Source organism: Aspergillus flavus, chromosome 4, assembly GCF_009017415.1.
Source record: "Aspergillus flavus chromosome 4, complete sequence".
In the NCBI taxonomy this organism is placed as follows: Eukaryota; Fungi; Ascomycota; class Eurotiomycetes; order Eurotiales; family Aspergillaceae; genus Aspergillus; species Aspergillus flavus.
This window is the reverse complement of record NC_092405.1, coordinates 3,783,076-3,797,959: the sequence shown is the minus strand read 5'-3', so window position 1 is coordinate 3,797,959 and position 14,884 is coordinate 3,783,076. Positions and strand designations below refer to the sequence as shown.

Genomic DNA, 14,884 nt, shown 5'->3' with positions numbered 1-14,884 from the left:
GTACAGCTATACTTACCTGACCCATGTGAACTACACATTAGTTAACAAATGTTTATACCAGCCGTGTATGGACGAAGAGTACCGTCTCCAGGACATTCCTTCAAGTGAATAAAGTATAGTATTCACAGAGTTGTATGTGACTAATGTGGTAATAAATCGGGAGAGATCCAAAGATATATAGTTGCACGTTCCTAAGGGGCCCCCTTCCACATGGAAGGCCAATCAAAAAAATGAAGATAAAATGAGATAAATTTGCACCAGTAGAATGGATAATTTAATGAATAAGAATAGTACACCTGATATACATTATTCTTCGATTTTATCTGCTTGCTAACCATTGAACCACGTCTAATTGTTCAGCCGGAAATTTTTCCATGTTCGGTCGGGATGTCGTGAGCACTCCGGAGTCGGCGCCAACTCCGGCTCGGCCAGCTTTTTAGTTCTGCCGTTGGCGACAACCTTGAACTTTTTTGTTTGCTAACCACCACACCATGTCGAGTGCCAGGAACGTCTCGGTCGCCCTGCGGAGGGCTCGACTGCCCAGACCCCGCTGTTTCGTTCAGCCTATCGTCTCTCGTGCTCCCTCTCGCATCGCCACCCGCTCATTTAGCCTCACCTCCGCCGTCAATGCGACCAAGGAGATCAAGTACACCAGCAACGCCTATCCCAACCTCAAGCGCGACCCCAAGTTTGCCGAGATTACTGCCGAAGATGTGACTTTTTTCAAGGAGTTATTGGGCTCCCAGTCGGCCGTGATCGATGGTGTGACGACCGATGCCGCCGATGATATCGAGCCGTTCAACAGCGACTGGATGCGCAAGTACCGCGGCCACACAAGACTGGTGCTGAAGCCTCAGAACAAGGAGGAGGTGAGCCAGGTGCTGAAGTATTGTAATGACAAGAAATTGGCGGTGGTTCCCCAGGGTGGCAACACTGGACTGGTGGGAGGTTCCGTGCCCGTGTTCGATGAGATTGTCATCAATACGTCGCGCATGAACAAGATCCGTTCCTTCGACGAGGGCTCGGGAGTCCTGGTCGCTGATGCGGGTGTTATCCTGGAGGTGGCGGATCAGTACCTGGCGGAGCGGAACCACTTGTTCCCTCTGGATCTGGGCGCCAAGGGTTCATGCCATATTGGAGGTAATGCTGCCACGAATGCTGGTGGACTGCGTCTGCTTCGGTACGGTAGTCTTCATGGAAACATCCTCGGTGTTGAGGCGGTGTTGGCAGATGGTACTATCGTCAACTCTCTCTCGACGCTGCGCAAGAACAACACCGGTTACGACCTCAAGCAGCTGTTCATTGGCGCGGAGGGTACCATTGGTGTCATCACTGGACTTTCCATCCTGTGCCCTCCCCGCCCGAAGGCGGTCAATGTGGCCTACTTTGGTGTTGAGAGCTACGAGCAAGTGCGTCAGGCGCACCAGGAGGCGAAGTCCCATCTCTCTGAGATTCTCTCCGCTTTCGAGCTCATGGACGGCCGCAGTCAGAAGCTTGTCCACGAGTCCACTGGCAACAAGAATCCTCTGGATAGTGAATACCCTTTCTACTGTGTAGTCGAGACCAGCGGATCGAATGGTGAGCACGATATGGCCAAGCTCGAGGGCTTCTTGGAACACATCATGGGCGAGGGTATCGTCGCCGATGGTGTCTTGGCCCAGGATGAGACCCAGTTCCAGGGTATCTGGCGCTGGAGAGAAGGTATCACCGAAGCCCTGAGCCACCTGGGTGGCACTTATAAGTACGACGTCTCGATTCCTCTTCCCGAGCTGTACCAGCTTGTGGACGACTGCCGTGAGCGTCTGACCAAGCTTGGATTCGTCGGAGACGACGACTCCTTCCCTGTCCGTGCCGTTGTTGGATACGGTCACATGGGTGACTCGAACCTGCACCTGAACATTTCTGTGCGGGAATACAACAAGGAGGTCGAGAAGGCTATTGAGCCTTGGGTGTACGAGTGGATCCAGAAGCGCAACGGTAGCATCAGTGCCGAGCACGGACTCGGCCTTGCAAAGAAGGAGTTTATAGGTTACAGCCAAGACGAGACCATGGTGAAGCTGATGAAGCAGTTGAAGGATTTGTACGATCCGGTAAGTACTTCCATCTTCGCTGTTTGTACACAACAGCTAACATCTTTCTTAGAACGGTATTATGAACCCCTACAAGTACATTTAGATTATTATAAAAGCACCTGCGTTCTGTATTCATATGAGAAGTTATTATACCACAGAGTGTGAATTTATTGGGTTCAAAATTCATCGTGTTTACTACCATATCTCCTGAAGTCGACATACAAGTGCTACTCGAGCCTGTAGTGACTCATCATAAACCACATGCCTGTTTCGAACGTAATGTAGTAAAAAAATATGAAAGAGCATTTAAGCCTCTGTTATCCTTCTCTTCCTTGATAACCAAGCAGAACATACTCGGACCCCAGTTAACATTTCAAATGAAGGTGCTTCCCAACTTTGTCCTTGTCAGGTTTCTTTGCCTTCAGCCTTCCACATCCACAAGGACCCGCTTCCTGTTATAGATACACTGGCCAACTCTTCAAGGGCCCTTCCACAACATGTCGTGAACATGGCTGCAAATATATATAGCGACGTGTACGTATATGTGGACTACATTAAATGTGTTGGGCAATTGTTCAAGCTGTTCTTGATCTTTTACCTCAGGAAAGGTGATGTGATGGATGGTATTTTGAATGACCCTATTGATTTTGTCGATATCAGCGAGGCTATTTGGTCAATCTGGAGCCTTGCTTAATAAGTTTATCAGCTCTATATTAAGAGCTGTACCAGACATTCTTGATCGAGAAGAAGAATGAACTAAGATCATACGGGTGGAACGATCCACTTATCTGAGAATCTCGATAGCGGGGATGATGATGAATAGACAGTAAGATCAAGTCATTTAAATTTAGCCAAACTCGTGCTCTCCCTGGCATACATTCTTGCATACTAGTAGTAAAAGTTGTAGTACTAGTACCTCGGTGGTTATAAAGATGATCATGCTATTGGCCTACGGCCTCCGGGGAATTAATCCGCTGCGACCTGCAGCCTGAGGCGAGATGCGGGGCATTATCTAATCGGTGCAGAACCTTGAGGTCCACTCGGTGCCTCAGGCGGCGGTTGCCATGCGCTACCGCCTGTTGTTTTCCGCGAACCATGGAAAAGTACGGCAGCCGACCATTGGATGCGACGGGAGCAACCAATTTACTCTAATCTCGATTTCCCTCAGCTCTCCGCCCCCCCCCCCCCCCCCCCCCCTTCCCCAAGGTCGATATTCTCGACTCATTGAGCTCAACTCCAAGGTCTCGCCGGACACGGTTAGCTGGCTGGCTGTACGGGTTTGCTCATTGTCTCCTGATATCCCCGGTCTTTGTGTTTTTCATTTTCATTTTTCTTTGTGGCCCCCTGAGGCGCCGACGAAACCGGAAACATGGCGGACGATATGGCGAACCAGTACCAGATGATGGAGGAGTTGGGCAGTAAGCTGTAACCGTCGCAGGATGACCTCAATGGCATTGGCTAATTGTTTCTGCGCATTTAGGTGGCAGTTTTGGAACCGTTTACAAGGCCATTGAAAAGTCGACTGGAGAGATTGTTGCGGTCAAACACGTATGTCCACCGCGTGCAGTTTCCGCTTGAAGAGTTTGACATTGACTTTGTTTGCTACTTTAGATCGATCTTGAGTCGAGCGAAGATGATATTCAGGAAATTCAGCAGGAGATCTCCGTCCTGGCGACGTGTGCGAGTCCATTCGTGACGCAGTACAAGGCGAGTTTTCTACGAGGGCATAAGCTGTGGATTGTGATGGAATATCTGGGTGGAGGGTCGTGTCTTGACCTGGTAAATTACAGTTCCATTGTCTGATACAGAATGTTTTTTTACTAACGGATATTTAGCTGAAACCGGGCGTTTTCAATGAAGCGCACGTTGCTATTATCTGCCAGCAGCTATTGCTGGGCATGGATTACTTACATAGCGAAGGAAAGATCCACCGTGATATTAAAGCTGCAAATGTGCTTCTCTCACATACCGGAAAAGTCAAGTTGGCGGATTTTGGCGTGGCGGCACAGCTGATCAATATCAAATCGCAACGCAACACGTTCGTCGGAACCCCGTTTTGGATGGCGCCTGAGGTGATTCAGCAGTCTGGATACGATTACAAGGCGGACATCTGGTCACTGGGAATTACGGCTATTGAGATGATTAACGGAGAGCCGCCACATGCCAGCACTCATCCGATGAAAGTACTCTTTTTGATCCCGAAGGAACCGGCTCCCCGACTGGAAGGCGACCAATATAGCAACACCTTCAAGGACTTTATTGCCCAATGTCTCACCAAGGATCCGGACCGCCGACCAAGCGCAAAAGAGCTTCTACGACACAAATTTATCCGGAATGCGGGGAAGACCGAAGCGCTGCAAGAGCTGATCCATCGGAAACAGGATTGGGATGCTGGCAGGGGAGTGACGCGGAATGTCAAGTACTATGCTGAGTCTCTGTATGTGCATCTGGCTTGGCTTAAACCCTGACATCCACTAACATCGTGATCTAGGAATACCATCACGCACTTAAAGGATGACGACGGATGGGTCTTCGACACAGTCAAAGCACCCACCATGAAGATTCAAGAGGACCCATACGTGGACGAAAATGAGCTAGACTCCCAAGATTTCCTGTACGATGAAACATCGGAAATGATGAATGATATGCACATCTCTAGTCCTCCGCCCCCGCCTAAGCACGCCCCGAATAGCGCAACGAACAGCGCAGTAAATACCGCTGTGAGACGAGCACCGGCCCCTGAGCGCAGCCCTTCAACGCGGCGAAGCTATAGGAAGCGGCGATCCAGTGGAGTCAAGCAGCCCCTGGGCGTCAACTTGACCTTCGGGAACAGTCCATCGACCGTTCGACAGTTCCGTCGGGTATCAGATAAGATCCCGTCCGAAAATTCGTATAGCTCCCAGTATTCATTTGGACCAGATGAGAACAATAGCCCGAAGACACTGTTTTCCGAGCCGAACAGCAAGGAGGCGCAGCTCGGACGACGGGCATATAGCAAAGCTGTTGGTCTGTCCTGTCAGGAGGTTCTTGGGACCACTGGGGACCAGGAAAAGCGAGAGGCGATTTCACGACTTGCAGAGGCCTGGAGTGATCTTGAGATGGTGGATCCCGAGGGGTTGTACCACATTCTTAAGATTATGAACGAAAAACTTCAAGGGTAAGTTGCTAGCTAGTGTTCACCGTGACGGACGGAACCGGCGTTGGCTAACGGAGCTTTTTGAAACAGTGATCCAAAGCTGTCAGGTCTTGTCCCACAGGCAGCTCCACCGCCCGAATCCCCACAGAGACCACGCCTAGTTTTGGCACAAAACAACCCGCACTTAAAAAGCCACCGACGGCGGCAATCCGCGGTAGTGGCTGAGCCCAGCTTGCAACCGGCGCAATTAGTCAACCTTCCGGGCCAACAAGTCCCCGGAATGGAGCACACCAAACAGTTGTCGGATGTGCTCTACCAGCGGTGGTCGGAAGGGCTGCGCAATCGCTGGCCCGGGATCTAGCTGCATTTACCCCTGCAGAAACTTATGTCTTTTCTTAGTCTTCCAGGACCTCTTCTCGTTCTTTCCTTGCATTGTACAAAACCCAATGGTCTACCAGGCGTTTACATATCCGGTGCTTTTGTTCGGCCTGGTTTCCGATACGATCTTAATTTACGCTCGCTCCATATTGATCCCACCTTTGGCCCCGTAAGGGCCTAATTCATTCTCTCGTGTTCTGTCCCTCGATTCTTGCAAGGGGTTAGCTGCAGGTCGATGATACCCCGAATCGAGAGCGATGCATGTTCGACCATGCCGGCAGTCCTTCGTTCAGTAAGGACAGGGTGGAATGAACAATCTCGCAAGTGCAAACCTCGGCGCTGATTCTTCTTTATTTCTTTTTTGGTTTCCCATCAGATCACGGACCGGGCCATGGAGTTTCGTATGTGTTGGGTTTCATTTCTGGTGAATCTTTTGAGGACTTGTGATTACTGGACTTTCTCTTCTTGTTTTGATACTTTCTTCTTTATTTTATTTTTTTCCCCCACCGTTAAGTATTCAAAGATGACCCCATCGGGGTCCTATGTGAGATATACCTCAGCATTGTTGTTGTCGAATTGTGTGTACGTAATTGGCAGTGCGAGTTGCGAATAGAAGCAATCCAAAGAAAAATCAGGCAAGGACGATAATGAGTGGAAATTCTAGACCGGTGGTAATAAACACTTAAAGCTGGGGTGGATACGGACCCGTGCCGATTGATATCTCGTTGTAATGAGGAAGTGCAGATAGCAATGAATGTGGGTGGAATTTGATAGACATGGTGATTAAACTTGGTAATTTACTTGTTTTACTTGCAGCTTGTCAACCCCATGTGGCCATACTGTCACTCGAGTCTCAACATACTGGGGACGGGAAAACAGATCTTGCATTCCGAAGACTGGAGAAATTGACAATACGGTAAGGACGGGGTATCCTCACTAAGTCCGTACAGTACTATATTTAATGCCACGATGAAACGGCCAATCACTCGGCGGTGACGGCGATCAATTTCCCCCCTGAACGAGCTCGACACGGAAGGGATGCGCGTTCGACCCGCCTCATGGGCAAAGAGAATTGCTCTTGCAACTCGGGGCTCAGGAGACAAAAGACACCTTCATTTCGTTGACACTAATTCTAATTTTACTTTTAGTCACTTGGCTAGACCTTTTAATTCCTCCGGTTTGAAGTTTGTGTCCCTTTCCTCTCAATTTTATTTCCTACCCTCGTCTGTTGCATCTCGTGCTGGTAGATTGTTAGTTTGGTCACTCTCTTCCACTCTTTTGGAACGATTTGTTTTTGTTTTTTTTTCTATTTTTTGGTGAACCCAACCCATTACGATTCCTTTGGTGTGTTTGTTCTTCTTGGACTTGTATTTTTTTTTATCTTTATCTTTATATTCTATTTCCATATCACAGTCTCTACTACTGTTTATGTCATGATCTTATCTTTGCCCCGGTTCTTCACACTCCCTGAATCCCGACTGTAATCCAACGTCATGGGAGATATCACGGGAACCGAGTCACCTGCGCCGGAAGCAGCCCAACCGTTGCTACGCTCCTCGTTGGACCATAATCTAATGTCCGCTACCGATATTACCGAGGAACAGCTCGAGCAGCAACGTCAACTCCGCCAGCAAAAACGTGCTTCTCTCCCTGCCCGTCCCCATGGGGCAGCACGCCATAAGAAGCGATTGACCCTGAACTTTCCCATCAATGTACCTCCCCTGACGACTGCCCTGGATTCCGCCGTGACTGAGCCCAGTTCCATGACGCCTGTGACTCGACCATCGACTCGCCACTCTCATGTCCCCGCTGTCGGTACCCCCCTAACCTTCGACGACCAAGATGAAGGCTCCAGCCTCCTGACCGCCATTGCCTCGCAGGAACGAAAAGTGCTGGAGCTCCGCGAGGAGCTCCAACGGGCCGAAACAGAGCTGGACTCGTTGAAAAGGCAGTGGGAGGCATCGGAGAAGACCAAGAAACGTATCGATATCAGCCATCGTGCGGAACCGCTGATCCCTCTGCGATCCCCCGACCGGCCCGGCGCCGACGAGAGGATCCTCCACAGCAGGGAACACAGTGTGGCGAGCTCGGAGAGCCCTTCGGTGGCACAACCACGATTCAGCCGGGAGCTGGAGCGCCGTCACAGTGTGCGCGCTGCGGCAGCGAAGGGTACAAAAATCTCTGCGAATGGACGACGAGTGTTTCAAGGTTCCCATACGCGGACCTTGTCCTTGCTCTCGCCTACTGTGGGCCCTGTCCCCAATCTGCCAGGTTCGGAGTTAGGAAATGATCAGCCAGACCAGGATCGCATGGGCCGGGCTCCACGAGCTGCGACCCTGCCGTCCGCCGAGCGTAGTCCGATGATTCTAGGTTCGAATGAAGATATGGTCGCGCAATGGCGGAAAACGATGCCTCCCCCGTCGCGGGAGGCGCTGATGCGCACGGGCAAACAGATGGCATCCGATCTGCGCGAGGGTCTTTGGACCTTCTTGGAAGATATCCGACAGGCAACGGTGGGGGAGGAAGGAATCAACGCCACCGAATCGAGAGCGGTGCCGTCCCGGAGCTCGACTTCGCGAAGCCGAGACCGGTTGTCGACGCAAGGAGGCATGTCCTCGCGATCCGCCTCCTCGTCACGGAGTAAAGGCGCAGGAGCGAAATTATCTGGTAAAGACTCTAAATCGGCGGATATAGACTCGTCGTTCTGGAGTGAATTCGGCATTGATACAAGTGGGCAGAAGTCCCCGAACGCTCAGAGAGCCTCCACTACCCCAAGCGGGCCGAACGCGCAAAACGAGTCCAATCGTCTCGACATTGAGGACAACTGGGACGACTGGGATACTCCCCAACCGAAGAAAATGCATACCCCCTCCTCGAGTCAGTCTACGTGGGAATCGAAGCAAGACCAGTCTCCGATGACTCCTAGTAGTCCCCGCACAAGTACTAGGTGAGTTGTCTGTTCTTCCTTCTTCCCTGCTGCCTTTTGCAATCCGGCCAATGTGGTTGTGCGACAATGCATGCGCTTACCACGATTAGCTTTGGTGACTGGCGCCCACTCCACGACTCGTCTGTCCCGGATCCCAGCGTGTCGGACGGTATCCCCTGGCCTGCCATGGCCGACATGCCATCCCCGAAGTTGCCGCGCACGGCAACCAACTTGATGGCCGAATGGGAGCGCAGTCTGTCGCCCGCATTGGACTCTCCCACCTTCAAGAAAGACTAAGTCCGCCACTTTCTTCTTTTTCTTCTTCCTTTCTGGGCCTTCCACTTCAACCCAGGATGCTACTGTAAATATGGACATGAACATGCATGATCTAGCCTTGTTTGGCTTCACTGATATATTAGATCTTGAGCATGAGACAATACGGATAACGCAGGGTTATGATTGATCCCAATGCCTTTTACGACCAGCGTTCTGTTACTGACGTTCCTTTCCTTTTCCATTCTTGTCTCTCTTTCATTACATTTGGTTGCTTTCTTGTCCAACTTGTTTGATGAATAGCAGAGATATTATATACAAATACATGTCAGAAGTAGAAAATGTGTCAATACAATGAACTTTCTTATCGATATATTGGGCAGAACACGTTCCATGGATTCAAAATAGAGACGATTGAATCAGCGAATGATACCGATGATGGCGGATGAATCACGTGATTATGCTGCACAAAAGGTGCGCTCCGACCACCGTAAATAAATTTGCAAGTCGCCATCTCATCTCCGCAAAAAGTCCGGGGATCGCACTCTCACCTCCGGTCCTTCTCGAGCTACACACTCCTTTTGAGCTCTGATAACCTCCGCCTTTACCCTGGAGAAACCATCAAACACTCACAACGCCCATCGATCCGAAGACCCTACCACTCCACCCAAACTCCTTCCCGGAACAACACAACAAAACAACGTCAAAATGAACATCCCAGGAATGACCACCGGCATGGCCCCCGCAGGCGCAACCGCAGGAGCCGGATTTCCTGGAGCCGGAGCCGGAATGCAGGGCATGAGCGAGCAGGAACAGGCCATGGTGAAAGCGGTTAGTCATTATACCCCGGAGCTCGAGTCAAGCACTTGGACACGATACAGCGAGAGGGAGGGACAGAATATGCTAACGAGAACAGATGCACGCAGCTATGGAATCTTGTCCCGTGAAGACTGTGATCTCCGGTACCATGGGATTCGGTCTTGGTGGTGTGTTTGGATTGTTTATGGCTAGTGTATGTTCCACGTCCTACCCCAATGTCCGATTCCCCACCATGAAATACTAACGTGATACGCAATAGATGTCTTACGACTCAACCTTCACCCCGCAAGGAAAAGCCATCATGGACCTCCCCTGGCGCGAACAAGTCCGCCGCGGTTTCAAAGACATGGGTTCCCGCTCTTGGTCGTCGGCCAAGAACTTCGGTATCGTGGGTGCCTTGTACTCGGGTACGGAATGCTGCGTCGAGGGATTGCGCGCCAAGAACGATCTCTCGAATAGTGTTATCTCGGGTTGTATCACGGGCGGTATTCTCGGTGCTAAGGCGGGTCCTCAGGCTGCTGCGGCTGGTTGTGCGGGTTTTGCGGCGTTCAGTGCGGCGATCGATGCTTATATGAGGATGCCGAGTGAGGAGTGAGTGGGTGGGTGAGTGAGGTTGTGTGTATAGAGTTAATGTAATTCTGGGTGGGCGTTTTTGTTTGGGATAGAGCGGCATTCATTGGGCGTTTGGGGTTACCTTGCTTCTTTTGCTCTTGGGGTGGACTCACTGCTCTCATGGGCTGGGGTTTGTGATGTATGGTGTTGGACTCTGGGACTCACTGCTCCAATTGTATTATAGTGTATATGAGGTTAGAATTGTATAGACTATCTACGCTTTAGTATTTATGGTGCTATAGGGTGGGATATGGATGTATTGTAGGTGAGCATTGGAAAAGATATAGGGCTTGGGTATATTCTCTTGTCCACCGAGAATAAGAGTAGTGTTCTACCTAGTAATCCCCAGATTGGTAGATATGTTATAGCTTAGAAAGCTATAACAGGGAAGGATGATAGAGCACCTTAGCTATTAATCCACTCAATAATTCCAATCCCAGCTGCGTTGTGTCTGATGAATATCATAGTCGACTGCAACGGTGTTGTACGTATTAAATTGATCCATGCGCGTTTGAACCCAATGAATAGATATAGATGCAGAACACGTGCAAATGAGGTATTCCTCATTTTATGCAGCCTATTTATGAAAGGGCTAAAAAATTATGCAAATGTGAGTGAGTGATCGTCATAACGGGTGACCGTTGCGCAACCCTGGTTCTACTGCTATCTCGAAGAAATGGCAACCGTTTTCTATGGATGGATTTATGTTGATATCTGAGCAGATATGATAGGATGCGACTCCTTTACTCTCAAGCCCTAGCCGAAGAAAGATTTATACCCTGAAGGCTAAAATATGTACCTGCTTGGAAACATTGTGGATTGAATGTCATCAATAGCCTCGGAAAACCCGCGTAAACCCGCGCTTGGGCGGGGTCAAGGAGGCTAAAAGCTGGACTTTAAGCGATCACCTCTTCCCGAGTGGCTATGGCAACATTGATAGTCCAGGTGATGTACGAGCATAGTATGGATGGGATTGGCTCACCCCTGAATCTGCAGGACGATGAGTTTAATTACCCCGAAGGTTCTGCAAGTTATGCTCGGGTGCTAAATGCCGTACTGGATGTCACTGTCACAATCCAGATCGCGCAATAAGATTAGCTACCGACATCGCTTCCTAGCGTGCAGTATATAAGCAAGCGATGCAGCTGCTTTCGAATGTCGTGATGCCATGACTCTTGATCACTTCTCGCATTTTTGCCATCAACACGGACATCATGAGACTCTTTCCTGTCTCTCAAGGACTGGTTAGCGTTGCTGTTGCAGTGACCAGTACGGCATGGGGTGTAAGAGCAGCATCGGAAGCAACCACTGGGAATCCTCTAGCTACATTCGACCAGCAGGAGCTTGATGCTCTTGCAATCCAAATCTATCAAGATTACCCGTTCACTGTCCTCAAGGCCGAGGCAAAGGTAGCCTACCAGACAGCTCACGGACTTCCAATCAGTGACGAGGCGGCCTCTAGCCTTAACGCGTCCATTGAGGAATTAGTCTTCAGCGCCGTTCAGAAGGCTGTGAACAACGATCCATACCATCCCAAGGTCTACTGGGTTGACTCTGGTCCGCGTAGCTGGTTCGGACTGGATGTTCCCGGCGGACGATATTCTTACGATAACCCCGACTGCATTTACCGCACCATTCCGATCGACAACGACGTCGATTATGTGGTGACAGGCTACCGTCACTCACCCGGTCCCACCGACGTGAGCTTCTCATTGATCAGTGACCCCAACTCCCAGAACACCGTGGCCTACTTGGCCGGCAGCGATCTGATAGTCGACAGTGATGGCTCGTATACCATCACCATTAATAGCTCAGCCGCGGATGGCCAGACAAACCACATCCAATCTACTTCCTCAGCCGTGCAACTCTTGATTCGCAATAATCTGGGAGATTGGAACACCGAAACGCCCGACAACATCACTGTCCAAGCCGTGAGCAACACCACCGGCCATGACGCCATCACCAGCGCAAAGATAATCAGCGACGCGATATGGAACCTACAGGAATCCATCGTGGACTACGGCGTGGGAGCACTCGGGCTCAAGACGACGATAAATGCAGTGAACACACTCTCAGCCCCAAGTCAGTCCAGCTCTCTCGGCACATTGACCAGCCAGGCGAGCTCCTTTGGCCATTTCAACCTCACCGCCGAGGAAGCCCTCGTGGCCACCCTCACCCCTGGCCCGGCGGATTACTTTGTCTTCCCCGTGACAAACCCGTGGATGATCACCGTTGATCCGGGTAGTAGCTGGGTTAGTCTGAATAGCAAGCAGGCCGTCGCCAACGCCAATGGGACGTACACCTTTGTCGTATCCCTGGATGATCCTGGCGTCTATAACTGGGTTAATACGACCGGGCTCCATGAGGGTACTGTCATGGTGCGCTGGCAAGGGCTGAATACCTCTTCGTCGTCTGCTGATTCCCTTGCTATTGATGTCCAGGTCGTGGCATTGTCTGATTTAGCCTCGGTGCTTCCAGAGGAGACTCGGTATGTCACGGCGGAGGAGCGAGCTGCGCAGTTGAACCAGCGTGCTACAGCTTATTCCCGGAGGTTGGAGTATTGAGATGGTGTCGTATAATCCTGGAGTAGAGAGCTCCGAGGGACTCTACTGTCTTAGAAGCTGTAGGTAATTTAGAATTAGACATAATCCTACGTTAGTTAAAGCTTTATCTTAAATTAATCCTATAGAGATCATTAGGGATATTAAAGTATGAATTTCTGAGGCAGTCACAGTTGGTGCACTTGTCACGAATACTATGTTGTAGATTCGGTGTAGACTTGACTGCCAACTCACAGTTTCCTCACGAACCAATGAATGCGATCCACGCATAACGAACCCGCCGCCGATCGTTGCTTCTGAGGAGAGAGTTTGGTCGTGTGTTCGAAGGCGGGGGCGGGGCAGCCAAACAACGTATGACGCCATTCAATCTATAAAGAGACCGTCAAAGCTCCTGTTCTGCAGACTTCATTACTCCATACTCATATTTCTTATCCCCCGCTACCCCTCCATATTATAATCCAAGATCACCACCCGTCAATCCATAAATACTCCCTGCCCAACATGCCCGTCACAGCCATCACCTCGTAAGTACGCCAAGAACCCCTCGCCCCATCTGATCAATAATGACCATACCATAGGGCATCACAATACAAAGAAGTCACCGGCGGAGTCACGCCCGTTGCCATTTTCTTCTCCTCAGACCGGGTCGCATCTTGCAAATCCATTGCTCAACTTCTCGAGGAAAAGACGAAAGGCTTCCCGTCCCAATTCTACAAGGTCGACATCGATGCTCAAGATAAGATTGCCAAGGACGCGGGTATAGGGTTCCGAGACGTGCCGACTATCGCTATTTACCGGTACAATCAGAAGCTGGGGGATTGTACTGGGTCTGATCCGCAGATTGTGGATAGGGCTATTGGCTCGGTCACTTCGTTTTAAGGCGGGGTGGGGGGCGGTGAGGCTGTTTTTGGTGATGTGTGGTGTTGATAGTCTTTGATAGAGTGGGGGAGGGTATTCTGGTTGTATTATTTTGTGTTGAAGTATCTGATATCTGATTGAAACGATGGCTTTGTGAGATTGCTGCCTGTAGTACGATTGAACCTGCAAGACGATCGACCGTCCCGATTGCTGAGGTGCTGCTTTTTCTTTCTTTTTCTTCTTCTTCCTTGCGGTGGTACAGGGTTGGAATGGTAGATGGCGAGTTTGGGCGTACAAGTATCAAGGAAGAAGAATGCCTTGAGTAAATATTAGATTTGTGGCGGTATCTGCAGAGCTAGAATGGAAGGTTCATGTCATTGCACCTACTATAAAGTCCGATCTTGTCAATGCTTGAAATATCCTCCTGACTTCACTGAAAGAGTTGTTTGGTCTCAGGTCGCGGTGACATTCTTAACATAGAGTATAGAGAATGTATGGAAAAGTGGTGAAGCTATCTTCGTTGGTTAGTTTGAAAGTCTCATTATCCGTGCTTAGCTGGATCATGATTGCGGTTTAGTTCAGCCATAACGTCCTCTACTGGGTAACATAACGCAAGAGCATGATAATGAGTAAAACTCGACTGGGTTGTCTCTATTATTGGCAGGGTTCTCCAGTCATTCTGTGCAACGGATCATTTCAGTATCGAAGGGACTGTTGACTTGAAAGATTCGATGACGCCCGCTACAAAGCGATGGGGAGTCTACCTATCAAACGGTGTTAGTAAAGCAAGGAATAGATTTCGATAATGACCCAAGCTTTCCCTCGACTCAACCTCGAGAGACTAGCTATGGTTTTGATGTAATGAGCGCACCGAAACTCGACTTTGGATTTTCAAATACAGCGCGGCTACACAAAAGTATATCCTTTCATTTCATTGCGCTAAGTCCTTGAACGAAGGAAGCCAAAGTCTATAATAACCTTCGAAGTAATGGTTGAATGGAAAATAATACTGTAGTAATGACTGGAGTATGCTCAACTTTGGATGCATCGACAGAGTAAGTGGCCAATCCATGGACAACCATTATAGACATTACATTGCTCATGTTACTGCTATACTCTGAGGGGCTGATATAGTAAGTTTCTCTTTTATATGCCGGCATTTCTCCAACTCATGTGGGGTGGTACTTGTAACATCAGTCTGTGGAAGTGTGCCAACCCTAAGTTGCATATATGAGTCAAGTCACAGCAA

General features: G+C 49.8%; 6 protein-coding genes across 6 annotated transcripts; all 6 read left to right on the top strand.

Moving 5' to 3' along the window:
- Window positions 1–491: 491 nt before the first annotated feature.
- Window positions 492–2,175, top strand: F9C07_10470 (proteins the FAD binding domain-containing protein; the record flags this gene model as incomplete). The annotated part of the gene is made up of 2 exons (XM_041292298.1): window positions 492–2,090; window positions 2,143–2,175. The coding sequence occupies 2 exons, from the start codon at window positions 492–494 to the stop codon at window positions 2,173–2,175; spliced, it is 1,632 nt and encodes a 543-aa protein (XP_041146694.1).
- A 1,086-nt stretch (window positions 2,176–3,261) lies between these two features.
- F9C07_2283912 (Mst3-like protein kinase) lies at window positions 3,262–6,640 on the top strand. The gene is made up of 6 exons (XM_041292297.2): window positions 3,262–3,490; window positions 3,553–3,620; window positions 3,684–3,851; window positions 3,908–4,509; window positions 4,564–5,229; window positions 5,299–6,640. Exons 1-6 carry the CDS (start codon window positions 3,442–3,444, stop codon window positions 5,567–5,569), a joined length of 1,824 nt encoding a protein of 607 aa, XP_041146693.1. The 5' UTR covers window positions 3,262–3,441; the 3' UTR covers window positions 5,570–6,640.
- Window positions 6,641–9,272, top strand: F9C07_2159434 (uncharacterized protein). The gene is made up of 2 exons (XM_041292296.2): window positions 6,641–8,533; window positions 8,623–9,272. The coding sequence occupies exons 1-2, from the start codon at window positions 7,080–7,082 to the stop codon at window positions 8,807–8,809; spliced, it is 1,641 nt and encodes a 546-aa protein (XP_041146692.1). The 5' UTR covers window positions 6,641–7,079; the 3' UTR covers window positions 8,810–9,272.
- A 221-nt stretch (window positions 9,273–9,493) lies between these two features.
- Window positions 9,494–10,199, top strand: F9C07_10473 (mitochondrial import inner membrane translocase subunit tim22; the record flags this gene model as incomplete). The annotated part of the gene is made up of 3 exons (XM_041292295.1): window positions 9,494–9,616; window positions 9,702–9,797; window positions 9,864–10,199. 3 exons carry the CDS (start codon window positions 9,494–9,496, stop codon window positions 10,197–10,199), a joined length of 555 nt encoding a protein of 184 aa, XP_041146691.1.
- Window positions 10,200–11,430: 1,231 nt separating this feature from the next.
- On the top strand, window positions 11,431–12,780 carry F9C07_10474 (uncharacterized protein; the record flags this gene model as incomplete). Its single annotated transcript, XM_041286059.1, has 1 exon — window positions 11,431–12,780. The coding sequence occupies one exon, from the start codon at window positions 11,431–11,433 to the stop codon at window positions 12,778–12,780; it is 1,350 nt and encodes a 449-aa protein (XP_041146690.1).
- A 498-nt stretch (window positions 12,781–13,278) lies between these two features.
- Window positions 13,279–13,656, top strand: F9C07_10475 (uncharacterized protein; the record flags this gene model as incomplete). The annotated part of the gene is made up of 2 exons (XM_041292294.1): window positions 13,279–13,301; window positions 13,356–13,656. The coding sequence occupies 2 exons, from the start codon at window positions 13,279–13,281 to the stop codon at window positions 13,654–13,656; spliced, it is 324 nt and encodes a 107-aa protein (XP_041146689.1).
- Between the last annotated feature and the right edge of the window lie 1,228 nt (window positions 13,657–14,884).